This window comes from Oppia nitens, unplaced genomic scaffold (genome assembly GCF_028296485.1).
Source record: "Oppia nitens isolate AA-2021 unplaced genomic scaffold, nextdenovo-longstitch-racon4-pilon3 scaffold8_pilon_pilon_pilon, whole genome shotgun sequence".
NCBI lineage: Eukaryota > Metazoa > Arthropoda > Arachnida > Sarcoptiformes > Oppiidae > Oppia > Oppia nitens.
This window is the reverse complement of record NW_026533252.1, coordinates 2971275-2994459: the sequence shown is the minus strand read 5'-3', so window position 1 is coordinate 2994459 and position 23185 is coordinate 2971275. Positions and strand designations below refer to the sequence as shown.

At 21.7% G+C, this 23185-nt stretch overlaps 3 protein-coding genes and 2 non-coding genes across 5 annotated transcripts; 2 read left to right on the top strand and 3 right to left on the bottom strand.

Annotated features, from left to right (window-relative positions):
* The first annotated feature begins 7094 nt into the window (after positions 1-7094).
* Positions 7095-9377, top strand: LOC128964391 (RYamide receptor-like). The gene is made up of 4 exons (XM_054310981.1): positions 7095-7142; positions 7288-7583; positions 7991-8339; positions 9105-9377. The coding sequence occupies exons 1-4, from the start codon at positions 7095-7097 to the stop codon at positions 9375-9377; spliced, it is 966 nt and encodes a 321-aa protein (XP_054166956.1).
* A 3956-nt stretch (positions 9378-13333) lies between these two features.
* On the bottom strand, positions 13334-13405 carry Trnaq-uug (transfer RNA glutamine (anticodon UUG)). Its single transcript has one exon. It is a non-coding gene; the product is annotated as a tRNA-Gln (tRNA).
* Positions 13406-14268: 863 nt separating this feature from the next.
* LOC128963979 (coiled-coil domain-containing protein 85C-A-like) lies at positions 14269-16149 on the bottom strand. Its single transcript, XM_054310534.1, has 2 exons — positions 15567-16149; positions 14269-14774 (listed from the first exon to the last, which is right to left on the bottom strand). Exons 1-2 carry the CDS (start codon positions 15864-15866, stop codon positions 14487-14489), a joined length of 588 nt encoding a protein of 195 aa, XP_054166509.1. The 5' UTR covers positions 15867-16149; the 3' UTR covers positions 14269-14486.
* On the top strand, positions 14967-15038 carry Trnaq-cug (transfer RNA glutamine (anticodon CUG)). Its single transcript has one exon. It is a non-coding gene; the product is annotated as a tRNA-Gln (tRNA).
* An 891-nt stretch (positions 16150-17040) lies between the features above and the next one.
* Positions 17041-18312, bottom strand: LOC128964390 (uncharacterized). Its single transcript, XM_054310980.1, has one exon. It carries the CDS (start codon positions 18310-18312, stop codon positions 17041-17043), a length of 1272 nt encoding a protein of 423 aa, XP_054166955.1.
* Between the last annotated feature and the right edge of the window lie 4873 nt (positions 18313-23185).

Here is a 23185-nt window from a genome sequence, read left to right as displayed (position 1 = left end):
TTTTACATAAAAATATGACTATATATATATATAAATTTATAATATATCAATATATTATATTCATCTTAACATTAGTTTATTTATTATTGTTATTTTTATAATTATTGTATTACATTAGTTAGTTAATAAAAAAAATGTATGTTTAATTTGTTTAACTGAAAATACTTAACATTATACTCAACATGATAATTGTCTATAACGTTATTATTATTATTTTTTATGTCATAATCAATATTATTGATTACTTGCAAAAACAAATAGAAATTATACAAACATTTTTTTTATTAAAACATTTGTTTAATAATAATATTATAACGATAACATGTTATTATCATAAAGTATACACTGTATAATATAATACAATTTATTTGATATTAGTTTTTTTTCCAGTAAGCAAAGCGTGTTTTTATTTTATTTATTTTTTTTGTATGAATAGTGAAAATATTTACATTTTAACATTCATTATGTGTTTGATATTTATTTATTTTTTATTAGTTTTTTATTGACTATGATTTTACTTTGTACTGTACTTTCAGTATATTTGAATAATTTTATACACAAAAAAATTACATTAAATATATATTAGAAAAAATAGTTTCAAAAAATTTTTCTACAAATACACTAAACAAAAAAAAAGTGTGATATATTGTGTACAATATTACTCAAAAATTATTGAACATCAAAATGATTAAACAATTTACTATAAAATTTTATAATGGTTTGACAATTGAAAAATAACACCATTTCAATTGATTTTGTTAATTTTATGGGCAATATATAAAGTATATATATATATATATATATATATATATATGATGAAAAAAAAACTAATATATTATTAGACATTTTTGACTATTAGGCTATTTTATAATAAATTTATTGGAAACATTTTATTTTCGGTAATAATAATAATAATAATAGTACTGTATATATCACAAAGTTATTTATTTCGATATATCCGTACAAATGATAGATTTTAATAATTTCCTAAAATAAATTTCGGTTCCGGTTTTGTTTGTTCTCTACTATTATTGTGAAAAAAAATATTTGATTTTCTCAGTAGTTTTAATGTTACAAAAATAGATACTATTTTTTTAAAAAAAAAATTCTATTATATATATATAGAAATATTTCTTTTCTTTATTATTTGTTAAATATTAAGCAAAATGATGTATCATAAGAATTTATAGTTGAAAAAACATTTTTTAAAAAAACGTTTTTTTTAATATAAAAAATTGTTTTATTTGTTATGTAAATCTACTCATAGAATAACAGAATATTATTCTTTATTTAGTTTTTTTTAATAAAATAAACACATTTTTATTAACATATTTTCTGAAAGAGTTGACTAATTTTTTACAAACAAAAATCTATTTTCTATTTAAAAAATATTTTTATTATTGTCTAATAATTTATTTAAACAATTTTCTAGTGAAATCTAAAATTATATTAATAATTATACATTAATAGTTAAAAATTTTATTATAACAATAACAATAACAACAAATTCATGGAAAATTGATAATAAGTGTTAATTTTGTTTTTGTTTTTTTATCAACAATTTTGGCTTTTTATTTATCTTTATTTTTTGAATAATTGAAAATCAGTTCAATACAGTATACTATAGACGATATAATCGTTATTAGTGTCTACTAGAAAACTAATTAACAACAAAATCTATGGACAAAAATCCCATTAATGAAAATTAATTTGTTTGTTATCCAAAGCCTACACACAAAACTTTTTTCTCTCTGTTTTTGTTGTTATGTTTGTTGGCTTTCAAGTCATCTATTTATATATAAATTTATAATATATATATACAGTATATATGCTGTATATTCGGTGTCGACTGTAAGTATAATCTACTGTATATATATATATATATATATATATAACTAATATATATTGTTTAAGTATTAACAGATACTTTATATTTAGTGCAAATTTCTAGCATTATATTATTTATCCATAGATATTATGTAGCATGTTAAATTTTGTTATATAGATTTAATTATTTTACCTAACATTATGCAGATACTTGTAAAAAAAAGTTTAACTTAAATGTTATGTTAATTAAAAAAAAATTATCCATTAGTTTTTTTTAATACATATATTATATTTTATAGTAACAATACATTTAAACTATACATTTTCATATATATTTATATGTAAATATATATATTTAATGTCTAAAATCTATGCTTTATAAAATAGTGATAAATTTGTAAATATTATGATTGTCATTATATTCAATATATGATATTTAGTTAAGATATTCTCTATTTATTTTTATTACATAGGATTACAATTTATTTTATATCTTTTTTTTAAAAAAAAAATTATTTTTATTATTTCCTGATATATTTTAAATAACAGTTAATGATTTGAACTCAATGTTTATACAAATGATGGTTAAAAATAAAGTTTGATTTTTTTTATAGACAAAATAATGTTATAATATATTAACATAATTATAGAGTAGATCTTATGAGAAAGTATTAGTTTAACGTTTTTTAAAACAAAATAATAGCAACAATTTATTTAATTTAAGCTATCATTTTTTTAGTTTTAACATTTGCATAAATTATAATTTTCACAGTATTTTTATTCAATTACTTTTACCATTAATAATAGCAGAAAACAACAAAAATTATTTTTGTTGATAAATAATAAATCTCAGAAATAAAAAGCTTAATAAAAGCTTACTATAAAACTATATAATCTGTTTAAAGTGTTTGTCATAATTTTTATTTTTAATTTTTTTTATATATAATATATACTGTATATAAATATATATATATATTGATATAAATTATATACTGTTTATGATATATTATGTGATTCATTGATATCTATTACTTATACATTATATATATATATATACTATATATACTATATATTTATTAATATAAATTATATATATATATAATATTAGACAATATTTTTTCTATTTATGTTGTTAAGAGTTTAATAAAGATTTTAAGAACTTTATCATAAAAAAGCATTAAAATAATAATAAAATTTTAGTACAATTTTGTTTTGTTTTTTTATATTGATAATCATATATTATAGCCATTTATTTTCATACGTATCAATTATTATTTATTTATTTTTGAGCATGATACAATTATTATAGAGTATAAAATAGCTAAAAAAATGGACATATATTTTGGAAAATTTTAAAAAATAATAATATTTATATAAATTGTTACTTTAAACTGTGTGTGTGTGTGTGTGTAATGTTTAACATAAAAATGGATATTATAATATTTTATATATATTTTTATATTATATTTTAAATTGACCATAAAATATAAATATTAAGAATAACTTATACTTGTATAACACTATATAAATGATATCATATTGTATACACAAAATTATAAAATAATTTTATGGAAAATGTTTTGTCTGTATAAAATTTTTTATAGAAATTTCCAAATATATTTTTCTATAAAAATTTTTATTGAAAAAAAATTCAAGATGAAAACTTTAAATAGCATATTATAGATAATAATAATAATTTATTATCATTATTCATTTTTCCAAAATTATAATCTAAGATAACAAATGAAAAAAAAACAAAATTTTCAAAGTTTAATAAATTTTCATTAATAAATTTTCTATAAACTTACTATTTATTTATTAGAAATTTCCCATTTGGCCATCTTTTAGTAAAATTACTCCTATAATGTGTTATATGTTTGTGTGTTTATGTTTAACAAATTACTTGATTTATATGATTCGTTATCTTTAAATAAAATACATATAAAACTAACTTATATATTATAATTTTTTAACACAATTATTTTAATCATAATAAATCAAATAAAAACACGTTGCCCTATTCACAAAAAATTGGAAAATTTTTTTAATTAAAAGTTGAGAGTATATAATATTTAATTATAAATATAAATAATTTAAAAAAATTAATTATACTATTAGAAATTTATGTTTTGAATGTAATTTAATTAAATATAATTATAATAAATGTATGGAAAAATTCTAAAAATAGTTACCTGTTTTGTCAACAATTTTGATTAAATTATTCATAAATATTTTTATCATTACGTTTTATAAATGCATTTATGTTATAATATTAATAATTAATGTGCAGTAATATACTGTATTTGCAATTTTTGTTATTTTATTTAAATTATAATTTTTTCTAAAAGTGGGAGGGCTTTTATTTTACTTAATATTTTATATATTTATCAAACGTATGATATTTTAAAATCTATGTTAAAATATTGATAATGTTAAATTTTCCATAAATATATAGCAAACAATTTAAAATTTTGCATCTATTTATATATGATAATTTTAAATATAAAGTTATTATTTATATATATATATACTGTATATAAGCTTAAAAAATTATGTAGGCATAAAAAATAAATAAATAAATTTAAAACGTTTATTGAATAATTTTTAAAAATATTAGTTTACATTTAAATGTATGTTATGTAAGAGTTTTGTTATATGTATATAATATACTCTAAATAATAGTGAATACATAAAAAATTTAAAAATTAAATGTTGCTTGAATAATTGATAACATAAAATTATATATTTATTTATATAAATAAACTAACAGAGAGAGAGAGAGAGAGAGAGAGATGTTATGTGCAACTAATAAATAATTGTTATTTGAAAAAATAGATAAAACACTCCAACAAAAACCAATAACATCCACAACAACAACAAAACTACCGGTAAATATACAGTGAATCACAATTTACGATCGGTTGTTGAGTGTATGTATGGATGTGTGTGTGTGTGTGTCAGTGTGTTTCAGTGTGTTTTTGGCAAAATAAAACAAACAAATATTTTGAACCAACTTTGCAGCAAATAATAAGGCACTTAACGTGCAGACACTGTCCACACATTTGTTATGCCCTTTCCCTATATCCCAGTGATATATTCAGAATAAAACTCTCTTTCTCTCTCTCTCTCTCTCTCTCTATTCACAGAATATTCTGTAAGTTTTTTCCTTTCTATCTTTCTTTCTCTCTCTCTCTCTCTCACTCACTCACTCACTCACTCACTCAGTAATACCTCTTTACAATACAAATCGTGTGAACCGCTTATATATGTACTGTATATACAATATGTTATGAATGTATAGTATGTACAGTATGTATGTAATGTATTGTACGCAACATTGAATTTGCTCTTACTTTTCATTGGTCTCTCATGTGCTTTGCGTTTACTATCAAATTGACGTTTACGTTATAAACACACAAATGTGAGGAATGTATACTATAAAGACTTATGTAATATTTCTCATACCATATCGTATACTCAAAACCAATGTGTGTGAGTGTCTATGTATTTGTATGTATGTGTTCACTGTATGTGACACAATCACTCATATGTTGTGATTATATGGACAATCAACTTATGTGGTAATCACTTGTCAAAAATATGCGCTAACTATAAATTTAATCCATGAGCTTCTCATACTATAAAACATATATATATATATATACTCTACTCTACTAATACTATTGCTGCTAATATAGTAGATTAAGCTCCGATATATATATACCGGTATATATTTTTTCCTCTCTCTCTCTCTCTCTCTCTCTCTCTCAATACATGTATGTCCACCAACTTTGAATGTTTGCTCAAATAGACATTTATCTAACTTTTATATATATATATGATATATAAACGGTATAAAAATGTTATTTACGATATGACATCACTTGACTGACTCTTACACTCTTTGTCTCCCAATCTATGTGTGTGTGTATTACTGTGTTTGGTGAGCAACGGTGATAACTATTGAAGAGTGAAAAATATTGAGACAAAAAAAATAAGATAAATAAATACAACAAACAACAGAAAAACATTGACATCGGGCTTAATCAATGATAACAACGATTTATCTCCGTTTTTAATGTGTTATCTACTGATTGTGTGATTTTATATATATATATGTATAGTAGTAGTGTATATGTATTAACTGATTGACTCTAAGAGCTTATTGTTTTGTTTTATTTTTGGATCAATTTGTTTTCATTAACATATATATATCTCTCTCTCTCTCTCTAACTTTCACTGTTCATTCATTTCAATTGATTGATATTTGGATATATATATATATAATATTTTTTTATCTGTGTGTTTAAAATATAATATTTTTTATTGTAAATTATATTTTTTTCCAATCGATTGAATTAAATTTTATTCAATAACTTATATTTAGTTTTTTTATTTGTCAAAAAATTGTTATTCAAAACAACTGAATAATAAATATTTTTAAAAAATTCCCGACTATTGATGAAATTACAGTATAAACTATATAAAAATTATTGATATAAATATTGTAATTTTAATATAAAATAAATTTATTTATTTTTTTTGACTAAATTATATCAAAATTTTGAAAATTGATCTTTTTAAAATTACATTTATACGTGACTAATATTATTGCCAACAAATATTCACTACAATAATAATAATGGATTTTTATGTGGTTTTGTGGGAATATTTAGTTTCTAGTATTATAATAATTTTCTAGTAATACTAATAATAATAAAATTTAGAAAGAAAACACTAATGTTAGTTTAAATAAATAATTGTTTTTATTTATTTAAAATATATATTTATAGTTATAATTTTTTATAAAATATTTTTGCTAATTATTATTACTAACTAATTAATAATAAATAATAATAATAATTTTTTTAAATATTAAAATTTAAATATTGTTTATAACCATGCAATCAATTTTGTTGTTATTGTTGTTGTTGATGATGATTAATTTGTTTAAAATAATTTCATCAAAAATGTTTAATGATATGTTTAATGATGCAACTATTACGATTAATTTTTTTAACAATAATAATGACAATAATATCGATAATATAAAATACATCAACAACAACAACAATGATGATAATAATGATAATATTAATAATATCGATACTACCATTAATGATGATGATGATGATGATAATTTTAATTATGTGGATAGTGTTAGACAACATGATTTTGGCGATGATTTTATCACTGGATATAATAATAATAATAATATATCATTAGATGGATTAAGTAAAACAATTTTTAACATCAGTTTACAACAAATGGACGATTATAATGACTTTGATATTCAAACAAATACAGCTTTTGAAGTATGTTTGTAATTATGTTTTTTTCTCATTCAATGTATATATATATATAAAGTATAGTAATATGCATATAGAATATTCTGTAATGTCAATGAATTATAAACTCTGTTTTTATTTTTTATATTATTATTATTATTATATCAATTAGGTTGCTATGTGTATATTTTATGCAATTATATGGTTGGCCGCAATCATTGGCAATGGATTTATCATTTATATTGTACTTAAAGAGAAACGCATGCAAACTGTGACTAACTTTTTCATCTTAAACCTGGCCGTCGGTGACCTACTGATGGCCGTACTGTGTATTCCCTTTACATTTGTGGCCGATTTATTGCTTCATTACTGGCCATTCGGCTCATTCATGTGTGTTATCGTTGGCTATTCACAAGTTGTCAGCGTTTTCATCAGTGCCTACACTCTCATTGCAATTAGTATTGATAGGTTTGTTTCACAACTATTTATACATTATATATTGTATAATAGTATAAAACTATTGAATTTATTAATCAATAGATTATGCTACTGTATATATATACAGTATAAAGCTTACTGTATAATATACAATATATTTATATACAGTATATATATATATTAATAAATATATATATAATTTTATAGTCATGTCATATAGTTATAATATGAAACAATTTTAGTTATTTTTAATTAAATAATTTTGACATCTGTGTTGTGACAATGATAATCAAATATAGGAAATAAAAGTTAATTAATTTATTATTAGATATTTTGACAAAAAAAAATAAAGTTTTATATTAAAACAGTTTAACTAATATATTGATATAATCTTACAATAGTTTATATGTTATATAAATATGTTGTTTGATTGACAGATATCGCGCTATATTACATCCATTGCGGTCAAGGATTACCAAAATGAATACAAAACTAGTATTAATAATAATATGGTTTATATCGTTGGCCACACCGTTACCGACAGCCATACTGACCAAATTGCAACACTTACAACAAAATTCAACACATTTGACGTGTATGGAGGACTGGGATGACAATAATAAACGCTATTACTATTCGATGGCATTGATGTTATTGCAGTACATTTTTCCGCTAACTGTCCTCATCTATACATATATGAGAATAGCTGTCGTAGTGTTCGCCAAACAGACTCCCGGAGAGGCCGAAGATCAAAGAGATCAGAGGATTAGGGCTTCCAAGAGAAAGGTATAGAAAATTTTGTTTTTTATAATAATTATTATTATTTCAAAATTATAACAAAATATGAGTGTTTATAAAACAAATATAAGCAATAAACTAATAATAATAATAATCAAATAATATCAAACATACAGCACATATTTAATATTATAAATTTATATATAATTCATTAATAATAGCATTTAATCAGTTGAGTAGAATTTTGATTGATATGTGTAGTGAGTTCGAGCCCTGGGTTGTCTCGATTAAGACCTTGATTTTTCTTATTAAATCATTTTTTATATATATATATATTTATGCTTATAGTCTAAAATAATAATATATAAAAACACACGTTTGTATTAGACTATTATCAGCAGTTAGATTAATATTAATACAATACGTGTTCAAATATATACTACTGTATTATATATATATATATATATATATATTTGTGATCCTATTTATTTGTTTGACGACATTGACATTATATGGCTTTTTTATGTTGTTGTATTAAATAATAAAAATTTTCAATACACAGTAAATAACCGTATAAATAGTTATTTCATTTTTTTACACAAACACAAAATTTATATAATATTATATAGAATCCATAACTTTGTGTTTAAAAAAATCCATATATTTTATTGTATTACTATTGATTGAATTGCTAATTATCTTTCATTTATTAAGTCAGTAATTTTTTTGTTATATATATATTAATAAAAAAAAATATATAATTAATATTAATATATATAAAATTATATATTTATATATATTTTTAAAAATTAGATGATAAAAATGATGATGTTATGTGTACTATCGTATGCACTTTGTTGGCTACCATTGAACACTATAACATTGATTGGCGACCAAATGCCCGACATATGGACGCACAGGTATATCATACTTATATGGATATGCAGTCATTGGCTGGCAATGAGCCACTCGTCATACAATCCTATTATCATATTCACAATGAATGCCAAGTTTCGGCTGTCATTAATACAATTGTTTGCTAAAAGACGACGATCTCAACAATCGATACGTACGGCAACTCTTTAGCTAATTATAATATCATATAATATATAATAATAAAATAATTATATATCAATATATTATAATATAGTATAATACAGTATACATACACACTATATATATATATATATATATATATATATATATATATATATATATAGTATATACGTTATATTATATTTCATAATCAATGTACACATATATACACACATACAGACAAAAATAACATTAAAACTTTAGTACAGCAGTGTTTTTTTGGTTATCTATTAAATTGTGTGTTAAGTTTTTTTATAGACGTGTTATACCCGGGGTATTAAACCTAAAAAAGCAATCCAATTAGGTAACAAAATATATATAAAAAAAATTAGGAGTTATTATTAACCGTTATAACAAGCATTGACCGTTAAATACAATATATCAGTTTATTTAAGTAGAAAACTATACTGTATATTATCTTTTTATTTAAAAAAATAAATAAATAATCTATTTATATCTCAAAATACAAATCAGACGCTCATTTATATAAGCAAAATATGTTAATTGAAATTAAAAAACAATATGACCTGTATTACTTTACGATATAACTAAATTTAATACAGTATATAAATAAAATTAGGTAGATATTTGGTAGATTTTATTATTTAAAATATTATTATTATTATTATTACCATGATTATGTTAAAATAAAAGTTCGTGTATAATAATTACCATACATTTTCATCAATGTCATCGGATAATATTGTACTGTACTGTATATACAGGTAATATTATATTGTATTATATATATAAATATATATAATTGTATGCATCGTTAGCATCGGTATTATATACAGTATTTAATAAATAAAAAGATAAGATATTATAGTTTATTTGTTTGTTTCCTTGATCTTAATTAATTTTTATTTCGTGTCTAAAGTATCCGTATTATTATTATTATTATTATATAAAATACTGTTTATAGATAAATCCAAATGTCATTAATGTTAATCTAGATTACTTAGAAAAACTTAGTTTTTTTATAACAAAAATTATTTTATTATTAATTTTGACATTCAAATTACTCAAACACAATGGGATTAACAAATTTCAAGGATAATTCCCTGAGCTTATGGTATAACCCCAAAAAAAAATCAAGTACAGGTCGACATTAAAAATCTAATTTAAATTTAACAATTAATCACTTATTTTTATTTATTTTTTTTTTAATTTACTTATTCCTATAGAGACCATATTTTTTCTGTTATCTTAATTATCTTTAATGCTATCGATATTTAAAGTACAAATTTTTCATATGAAACTCATCATAAAATCATTAAATAGTTATTATCATATAAATAAATAAATATAAATAATAAAATTATTATTTTGACATTTGATGTATATTCACGATTTTTTTAATACATATAAATCCATTATTTTAAAGGTTAAAATTTCAATATTATATATTTTATTTATATCTATTAATATAAAATATTTTTAGAAATATCAAATACCTGTACTCATATGTAAATGATCAGTGTATTAATTATACTGTATTATAATAATATAAATATATTTCATAAATCATAAAAAAAGTTTTTTTTATAATAAAAATTATTAAACAAAATATTTATTATTCTATATTTAATTACTGTATAATGATTTTGTTATGTAATCGTGTAATTTATTATTTATAGCTAAAATTTATAATAAAATAATATTAATTATTTTATATTTAACAAAAAAGAAAACAAAATATCATTATATTATTAACAAATTATTTATATTAACATTCCTCTTTAAAAATATATTATATATAATTTTATATTATGTATATATAGTATATATTATATACCTATATTTAATTTAGACAACAATTAATTGTATATTTAAATAATTTTATCACCAATTTTTTGATAAAAAACAACATTTTTGTTACAAAAACTTTTGTTGATTATAATGATAACAAATGTTAATAAGTTGTAATTTACTTATTTTAAACAAATCAATAAATTTTATTTTAGTTTCTAAAAATAAATAAATAAAATAATTAAAAATATTTTAAACTACTTATTTTTAATTTATATTTATTTATTTATTATGATATTTTTAATTCAATTGTAATTAAATTAAATTTGTGTGCTAATTTGTCATTTTAATTTATTTTATAATTTATATAAAAATAGTAAAAACTGATTATTTTTAATATATAAAGTTAAAGTTATATATTATAAATTATATACAAGTTATTAATTATCATTAGATGCAAACAACAACAAAATACAATAATATAGTGAAAATGGCTTTAAATCATTTGATGGTATGGGTATCCCCGAGTCAATTGGCAATTGGTTTGGGCATCTTAGTTGACTACCCCCGCAAGTTATAATTAATAGGTTTGTTAGCTATAATAACACAACAACAACAATGTTAACAGTATACTGACATTTTCAACAAAATTTCTTTAAATTATTAAACTAATATTAATATATTTAAGTAGTAATATATAATATTCATATATATATATATATAATATATTAATAATATATGTATATTAATATCTAAGAATTCAGGTGTGTCCTCTCTATTATAAATTTAATGATAATATTATACTCTCTCTCTCTATATATATAATGATTGGTTAATACTAAATAATGTGTTTTTTATTACAATACTATCTAATATTGTTGTTAATACTATACATTAGTGGCTAAATCTCAGGTTATAAAATGCACAATGAATTATTAAATGCTGCATTTGATTGCCTAATTAATCACATTTTTATTATATATAAACTAAATAAATGCATTATAGACATGATATGATGAGTGTGTGTGTGTTTATTACATATAATTTTATTTGTATATTATATTGATTTTTTTAAAAAAATTAAAAATAATATAAATTTTACTAAATTTTCAAAAGTTAATTATAAATATAAACAAAATAGTCATTAATTAATGAGATGCCATTATATATATTGAATAACAAAATTATTTTAAAATGTATTATTGAAATGAATGTTAATTAATGTAGAGATCATTACCTAAGTGTTAAGTATAGAAATAGCAGTAATTTCATAGAAAAATAGCTAATAGACTACTAATTTTGCTAAAATTTTATGCATTCATTGCGGATTTTTACCTAATTTTTATTATTATTATTATTATTATTTAAATGAGCATATTTTTACTTAAATTAAATTATGAATACTTGCAAAAGTTTATAACTAAAACTTTCATTTGCATAAATTTCAATATTTATATATTAAATATATTAAAAAAGTTTACAAAATTTAATAATTTTGCAAATTTAATAGATATAAAAATATTACGAAAATTTATTTTCAGAGATAAATTTATATTAATATTAAATTATTATAACATATTAAATAATATATTAACAATTACTGTATATTAAAATTCACATGGCTAATGTTTTATTTAATGTAATTAATTTAATTAAACAATATATATATATATATATATATATATATATATATATTAATAAAAAGGATTATTAGGATGTAATAAAGTAAAGTTACATAATTTTATATATAAATACTATTAATATATATTATTTTATTATACGTAAAAATTAAAACATGCTAATTGTAACAATAATTGTTAGCATAGCTAATGTTTTTTTAATGCCACATAAAACAAATGGACACCAATTAAAACCGGTTATGTAAATGTCTAAACATTTTATATATTTTTTTATTAATATAAATTTAATTATCGGTCAATCGCCTATATTTAATAGTAGTGTATACTAACATTATTGTAATATTTATATGTAATGTCGAATGAATAGTCTATTGAAATGTTGTAAACTGTATTGAAATAAAGTAGTAATAAATTTTTGATAATAATAATAATACTGTAGTTTTATTATTTATTACTAATATTTAACGTTATTAAATATCACTAAAGATTTTATTATATAATACTGTTTGCATAGATATAAACGTAGAAACAAAAAAAACAAAATAATTTGTCTTAAGGTCCTACCGAGACTCGAACTCGGATCGCTGGATTCAAAGTCCAGAGTGCTGACCATTACACCATAGAACCGACTTATTAATTGATGTGCATCATTACAAAATTGTAAAAACAATTTTATTAATCATTTATAAAATTTTAAAAAATATTTTTTTTTTTTGATTAATTAGCAAATATGTCTCTTATAATTGCAAATAATTTTTATTAATCACGCGTTCATTATGTATGCCACACACATAGACACACACAAACACATATGTTTAGCAAACAAAATAATTATATATATATATCATATATAAATTATTTTACTGAATCAACAGTATTTAATACACGTGTGTTATAACAAATAATACTAATATATAACCCCAAACAGTAATAAACATATATATAAATAAGTTATTTAACTCTTTTTCTAACTTTTCCTTAATTTATGATAAATGATATGAAACCTATTAATTATAAATACAGAGATCAAAATGATATGACATTATTGTATATATTGACAATAATTATTGCACTTTTCAATGCCCTCAAAACAATTTAAAATAATTTATAACCCCTTTTTTTTATTTTATTATACAAATTTTAAGACTCTAGGTCATAATATACCTTAATATTTTTAAATTATTAAACTTAATTTTACTTTATTCATAGACATAAATAAAACATACTTTTTTATATATATAAATAAAATAAGTTTATATTATTATAAAAATACAATACTATATTATAACAAAACATGCAAATATATATATACTGTATATATATAAATAAAATATTTCTTATAATAACAATATAATTATAATTTTTAAGGCCACAAAAAAATATTGTCACATAGAAAATTAAAATAAATATTATAAATATATATAAAATATATATATTTGTTTAGGTAGTAAATAACAGTTAATAATTAAATTTTTAAAAAACAATGAGTGGAATGTTATTTAAGTAGATATTTGTGTTTTTTTTAAAAATATTCACTAATTTTAACAGTGCTATCATAAACCAATTGATAATACAAATCCCAATAGTATTAAACATAAACCAATTATTGTAGACAAATAATAATAAAAATAATACTGTATTAACAATTAGAAAATCATATTATTGAACACAAAAGTATTATATAAGTAATGTTTAAGTATTATAATTATTATCTATTCATTATAGTCTTAATCGCCGTTTCGCTTAGTGAGTCAATAATGGACTTTTCATCGCCCGAATCGACTATAGACTCGCGTATGGCATTCACGCGCATAGCATCGGACACGTGTTTCGGACGTACAATATCGGCACCTCTGGAGCGTAACTCGTTTTCCAAATAAGTTATATACTGACAAAAAGCTGGCGTCGATGTGGAACGGGATGGCATACCATTAGCTGGCAATGTTGGCGTCGACATACCGGTACTATTGTGGTTTGTGTCCAATAATACACATAACTATTACATACGAAAAAACACAGACAAAAAATATGAAACTTTAAATAAATAAATTTAATTTAAAAAAAACACTATATTTCAAGATTATAGATAAGTATGATGTCTAACATATTTCAATGTAAAATTATTTTTTAACTTTAAAATTTTAAAATGTTAACTTTAAACTAATTAATAATTGATGGTTTTCATATGGGTTCCATGGTGTAATGGTTAGCACTCAAGACTCTGAATCTTGCGATCCGAGTTCGACTCTCGGTGGGACCTCAGTTTATTTTGCTTTTTTTATAAAACTTTACTAATTTTATTTTTTTACATACTGAATTAAAGTTTTTTAAAAGAAACAATTAACATTAAATAATTATTAACTAATAAATTATTAATAAATAATAAGTATTTTTTTTAAAAACATGTAAACGATCATGGTTCATTTTGTTTTTAATATTTATAATAATAATAAGGATAAACAAAAATGACCAGTGCTAATTAACATACAGTAGATATCATCAATAGGTTATCACTTAATAAACTGTCACTTAAACTGATCCTTAAGAGTATCGACACTATCATCAACAGTGCAAACAAATTTCTAGTCAATAGATATATCATTTTGAAAGTCTAGTTATAGCTTTGTATATCATATATATGATATATAAGAGATTTGTGATAAAAGATAAACATATTTGTCTCAAAATTAGTTCCCAAAGAAAGAGAGAGAGAGAGAGACAACAAAGAGTCTTATATTGTGTGACAACAAATAGATTAGTCAATCAATTGATTGATTGGTGACAATACCTGTTTGAGTGAATAGTTTTCGCGGATCAGATCAAACTGTTTGGTCTCCAATAGATTGAGCTTTACTTTCATCTGATTCCAGGTCTTCAGTTGTTTGGCATTAAACTCTTTGACCAGAAGTTTGGCGTAATTTCTTTCGTCGTCCAAAAATAGTATCAATTCTTTCATTTCCGAGTTTTCGCGCATCAGTTCCCGGAGTCGTTGCTTAGAACTTAGGGTATCGTCGGGACTACCGATACCCAGACCAACAACAACATCACCGATACTACCGCCGCCGCTGACCATACCGTTCATATCCATAGTCTATATGTCTGACTGTCTGTCAGTCTGTCTGAAGTGTCTGTATGTCTAACACCGCTTCAGTGGTTGTATTAGCTCAACGATTATCACCGATAATCACATCCAATAAGTAAATCAAATTAATTGATCACTTCATAATCGGTTCAATAGTCAGACCAAACATATTGAAAGATAGAGAGAGAGAGAAACCAAACATTTATTTCATGAAAACAATAAACAAAACAAAAAAACAGTTTATTTTTATTATGTGTTTGCAATTCATTTGACGTTCAAATCGATTGTCGATTGTATCGAATATTTCACATATTTTATGCTCACTATTACTGTAATAATATTAATATTAATAAATTTTTTTGACGACAATTACGTCAAAATATTTCGATATATATATATTTTTTTTAAAAATTTACAAAAAAATAAATAATAAATATATTTATTTAAAAAAATGTCAATAATTAATATAATTTTTTTAAAAAATATAATATGCTTTTTATATTATGTTTTTTTTTTTTTAAATGTATACTTACTTATAACCAAAAAAATTTATATCATTTTTTTGAATTATTGAAATAATTAATTTTTAAATAATTGTACATGTTTCAATTTTTTATCTATAGTACATAAATTTTTTAAAGTAATATAATGTAGTTTTATAATAATTGGGATTAATCAATCATATTTTTTTAAAAAAAATATTTTTATTTATTAAACATTAATATAATTATTATTAATAATAATATTGTATAACAAAATATAGATATAAATAGATAGATGGATATAATTTAAGTATTGTTACATACATATGGGGGGTAATCTGTAATATTATAATTTAATTGTTTTATATTAACTTAATATATATATTAAAAATATATTATTATTATAATAATAATAATTAAATATTATTGACACACTAAATTTAATTATTTATAAAATTGCTATCATATCACACAAATTACATATAAAATTTGATTATTAACCAAAAATAAATCTTACAATTATTATTTTTTTAAAAATAAAATATATATTTAAAACTTATGCTTATTATAAGCATTCTATACATAATCTGTATTTAATTTAATTCGATGTTATTATGTAAAAAATAACTATTAAAATATCAAAATTATATAATTTTTTTAAAATTTATTTATTATATATTTAAAAAAATAATAATAATTTACGGATTAATAATCTTAATATTGGCAGTGAATACGGCAATCATTAAATAAATTACAGAATGTATACAATTGGATACAATAGCGATCCAAACGGGAAAGTGTGATAAACCCCATCCGCGGCTCATAATCGATCGAAACGCTTCGGTAGGCAGTGTTAGTGGGGACAGTAGGGTCAGTGTCTGCAGGAATGATGTGTACGACTCGACTGGCCATATAATGCCGCTGAAGAAAAACGATGGTAACAGTACGCCAATACGGACAACCATTGCGGCCGATTCGGTGGACACGAGAGCCGATATGAGAACACCGAACGATATGCTACAGAAACCGTGAAAAAAGATTTCGGTTATCAACAACAATATGCTTCCCTTGACCTCCAGTTCCCAAATGAATAGTACGGTAACACTGTAGACAACTATCTGTAGTATAAGAAACATAAACTGCAGTACAATATGCGATACAATATAATCGGAAACATTAACACCGGCTACAAGACTGCGCTCCAGGATTCCTTCCTCCCGGTCCTTCAACATAGCAAATGTACACAATTTTAGGGGTGCATAGAATAAGATAAATGACATGAGTCCGGGAAGGGCGTACTCGGCAAATGTCGGATCGTATCGGCCGTATATGTATTGCGGAACGAGCGGTACTTCGGCGATACGCGGATTTTCATCAACCGATTGGAAGTAATGTTTCAGAAAATTGATGACAGTTACGCGCACTTTGTCCACAATCTGCGGACCGACCATAATGTTGGACATATCGGCATACAAATTGACAGTGCTTTGGCTGCCAAAGATGGCGGTGTCGTTTTGGTCGTCGGTAAACTTGCTTTCGATTCTTTCGACTAACGAGTCGCTAAAATTTGCAGCAAAAGTGATGGCCATCGATGTTTCGCCCGTTTCGACCGATCTGATGGCCGACTGTAGTGTCCGATGAGGAAACTGTATGATCGATGTGTTGTCAAACAGGTCGAGTATTTGTGTCGAATAGTTGCCGTTGAGGTCGTCGTTGAATACGGACACCCGAAAGCCGTGTTGCGGTCCGGTTACCATCAGAAACAGCGACAGTTCAATGGATGGCAACAATAATACCCAAAAAACTAGTGTCAAATTGCCTCTCAATTTGATCCAATTCTTGAAAAACAGTGCCCAATGTTTATGAAGCGACAGATTGTCACTCAATTGTCGCCAATACGACTGGTAGTCATCGGATTGTCTTTCTTGAACATCTTGGTTACTATTTTTGTACTCATTGTTTGGATTCATATTGTTATCAAAAAAGTTGATACTATTTTTAACCACAACCTGGTTATGATCATCGCTTGTTTTTTGGCTATAATTTGTTTTATCAATCGTTGATGATTTATATGGTAATGATTTACTATTAATTATTGTCGTCTTATTGTTAATAGTTTTATCATTAGTAGTGGTAGTAGTAGTAGTTGTTGTAGTTGTAGTAGTAGTAGTCTTATGTGTGCTATCATCCGAGTAGCATATCTTCAGAAATATATCTTCTAATAGATTTGTATTGTATTTCTTAAGCAAACAAATAGGACTGTCCTCTGTCAGCATATGTCCGTGCCGTATGAAACCTATAGTTGATGCACCCCTGGCCTCTTCGACATAGTGTGTGGTTATTATGATAGTTATGCTACAGTTTTTTGATAAGTGCTCTAAATGTTGCCAAATATCTAATCGCAGCAATGGATCGACACCTATAATTGATTTATTTATTTTTTGTTTTGTGTGTAAAAATTTTTGTTATATATTTTATTTTATTATATTGTAATAGTTTTGTGACAAACAAACAAACAAACAAAATAAAGACTAACCAACTGTAGGCTCATCTAAGATAAGCAATGGCGGAGAGTGTATGAGTCCGATGGACATCGATATCCTACGTCTTTGGCCATCACTTAAATCGGACAACAATTGTGTCTTTTGTGGCAAACGAAGAAATTGCAATAAAAACTCAGTCCTCGACTCAATTAGTTGTGTCGACAGACCGTATAGTCTACCAAAATATAGTAGACTCTCGGCTATTGTGAACTCGAGAAACAATGCCAACTCTTGCGGGACATACCCCACGCCGGCACCTGTTTTGAAATAATTTTTTTTATAAATACATTATTTTTTTATAGTATAGTATATATTTTAGTACTATTCATTATCATTAAAAAAAATTTTAAAATAAGTACAGTTAATAAAGTTGAAAAGGTTTATTATAATTAGTAAAAACCTATTTTATTATATTATTATTTTTATTATCATATTATCAACAAAAAAATTAATTGTTGAATTTTAGGTAGAAAATGAAAACATAATTTATTATTATTATTATTTTTGTTAATCTGAATGTCATCTGTAATTACACTTAAGATTTATTATTTATTTTATATATCTTTCTTGTTATACAATACAACAATTATTTAGCTAAATAGTGTATAATTATATTAATATCAAACATTTTTATTATTATTATTATTAAGTTGCTATCGAGAAAAAGAAACTTTTAATATATAGAATATTTTTTAATGATTTTATTATTTTTTATTTTCTAAATTCTAATTAGAGATTATCTAAAAAATTTTATTTTCATGTTATTCACTAAAAAATAGTTTTATATCAAAGTCACTAATTAAATAACTACACAATTATTTTTATATAAAATGTTTTTTTTTTGAAAAATAGTTTTAAGTTTAATTTAATTTTACCTCAATTTTAATCTTATTTTTTTAAACCAAACAATTTGCATAATTATTTTTTCTCTGTAGATAAAATTTATAAATATTTATGCTTTTTTATTGAAAATTCAATGTTATGTTATGTAAAAATTGTATGATTTTCACAAATAAGGTATGCTTTAATGTATTTTAGTTTTATTTTTGATAAAATTTTTTAAATCATTAATGTATTAATTAATTATGTAATGTTGTTATTTTAAAAAAATTATTAACAATTATCTTATATCCAAATTTAATGACAACAATAAATTAGTTTTAACATCAAATAAACTTATATTTATTTTAAGAAATCATATCTTTATTTTGTTTTGTATTTTAATTAAAATGTATTTTTTTTGGAAATTTACAAATTTATTTTAATTTAATTTCAATACCAAACATTATTAATATAAAAATATTTATATGTATTATTACTATTAGCTAATAATTATTTACTGATATAGTTGATTGAATATTTTAGTTCAATAACGTATTATTTTTGTGTAATATTGAATAAATACTTAAAAAATATTAGTATTTTATCATAAATAAAAACACATTATGCAATACATATATAAGTATTATACAATAAATGTCTTATTGGATCAATCAAACAAAATAATAAAAAGAGATTTTTCACATTATTAATTATAAAACAAACAAATTGTTTACTAAAAACTATATATATTTTTTAATATATATATATTAAAGTTAAAACTTTATTTATAATTGAAATAAACTATATAAAATGTTATAATTTATAATAGATATTTGTTGAGTTTTTTGGTTGAAAATAAAGTTGATTGATTAATAAACTAGATAATAATAAAAATGTTAAATTTCAACATAAAGTTTGTTATAGGTTTCAATAAAAAAATTATGTGAAAATATTAAAAGGTTTTAGCTTTTTTTATTATTATCAACTATAATATCATAAACTGATATTTAATTTTATTTAGATTATGTAATTCACACATTATTTTTTAAAAAAATTCAAAATAGTTGTTTCTTAAATTAATTTGGTTTCTTCTATATAATTGTTTGTTATTTAATTTTTGTATAGATTTTTTTTTTTAAAAACATGTATTATAGCCTATATTGCAATCGTTTTCAAATAATCATTGATTAAATAATTGTAAAGTTACAATAATTAATTTTTTTATTTAACAAAAAAAAATCTTATCTATATAATTTAAAACAAATAGTAGCAGTACTAAATTAAAGTGTAACAACAATGTTAATTAATTTACTTATTTATTTATTTATCAGAAAAAAATTATTTTATAAAATCTTTTTTTTAATTACTGTGCATATAATATGATATAGTATTGTTATTAATAACCATGTTATCAACAAATAATTTTTTTTGGACAAAATAAAATTTATGTGCCAATTTTTTTTAAAAAAATAATTATGATTTGCTAATTGAAAGTTTTTCCCGTGAAATTTTAGTGACAATTTTTTTTAGCACATAATCATTAAAGAAAAAGGTTTTCTTTTAAAAAAAAAATTATCAAAACTATCAGTAAGTGTTAAATAAAATACTGTTTACTTATATATGCATTTTATTATACTGTATGTCGATATGCATATTAGCACATATCATATCTTAAACTTTGGGAAAATTTGTTAAAAACTATAGATTTCAATAAATTAACAAAAAAAATAACTATTCAATTGATAAGTCTAAGAGCTTCTCATATAAATTATATGATATAATGCATTAATGATAACTAAAATGGCTAATAATTTGTTTATATTTAATAAGTTAAAACTGGCTATTTTTTAATCTAAAATTCAATGTAAATGTTTAAATAAATTACTAATTTTATTATTAATTGCTAACAAAAAAAACAAATAAATAACAAATTGTTATCAGATATTATTTAATTGGACTAAATATACTTTAAATCAATATTCTAATCAATTCATTATTATTAGTATTTTTATTATTATTTTATTTAAATTAATTTTTAATATAATCTGATTTAGATATAAATAAAAATTTATGTTTTGTTTGTATTTAAAAACTAATAAAATAAAACAAATTATATTAATGTTTTACAATAATTTCCAATGATATAAAAATTTAAATGTTATACAATTAAATTTTGATTATAGGATATTATAGTATATATATATTAATATATTAATATATGTATGATAATAAAGTGTCATATAATTTATAACGATTAATAAAATTATCGATTCTAATGATTTTAAAAAAGAAAAATTAATAATAATAAATTTATTTATATATATGTATATTAAATATATTAAATGTTTAATCGCGATTAAAATAATAATAATAAAATATTTTACACATAAGTGACATTTCAAATTAATAATTTTCAAACAAAAATTATTAAATAGTTAACAAACAGACAGTTGAAAAAATTTATATAAATATTATAGTAAATGAAATGGTTTTTCTCTGGTCGTGTATTAATATGACTATAACCTCAACCCATTGAATGAGAGAGAGAGAATGAGAGAGAGAGAGAGAGAGAGAGAGAGAGAGAGATTATCTAAAAAGATTATCCGTTTTGTTAATGAGTTTCAAGGAATAGCTCTCAGTCACACACACTTTAAAGCATTTAGTTTTCACATAAATACATAACTTATAAAACTCATGTGTGTTTCTATGTATTTATGTGTGTGTGTGTTTGTGTGTGTGTGTGTGTGTGTGTGTGTGTGTGTGTGTGTGTGTGTGTGTGTGTGTGTGTGTGTGTGTGTGTGTGTGTGTGTGTGTGTGTGTGTGTGTGTGTGTGTGTGTGTGTGTGTGTGTGTGTGTGTGAGAGCGTTGTTTGTTTATATAGATATTTAGAAATTTTATGAAAATATCGTAAAATTAATTGAAAAAAAATAAATTTAATTGTTAATCAAAAAGGACTTTATATTTATATTTTATAAGTCACTTCATGACTTCACGATTGCATGTCTCTCTCTCTCTCTCTCTCTCTTTCTTTCTCTTTCTCTCTCTCCCTCTCTCTAAAGTTTTTACACTCACTTAATAATACACACACACACACACACATCAAACAAATTTTTATTTAAAAAAACCTCTCATTCACTCATTTGGTAAGTTATCCTTAATAAATCAGTATTAGTTTTTTTTTGAAAAATAAAGTCTCTGTTCAAAATAAAAATTATTTTTATACAACGTTTAAAAATTTTTCGAGAAAATAATTTGCTAAATGAAGAAAAATTGTTTTTTTAATACTTATAGTGAAAGCAATAAACAAATAACACATAAATGCCATAAGTTATGAATTTATGTGAAAAATAAATATAATATATATCATATACAGTATATATACTTTACTGTATATATCAATAATAAAATAGCTTTATGTTTGTGACTGAGAGCTACTACTCCTTGAAACTCATTAACAGATCGGATAATCTTTTTAGAT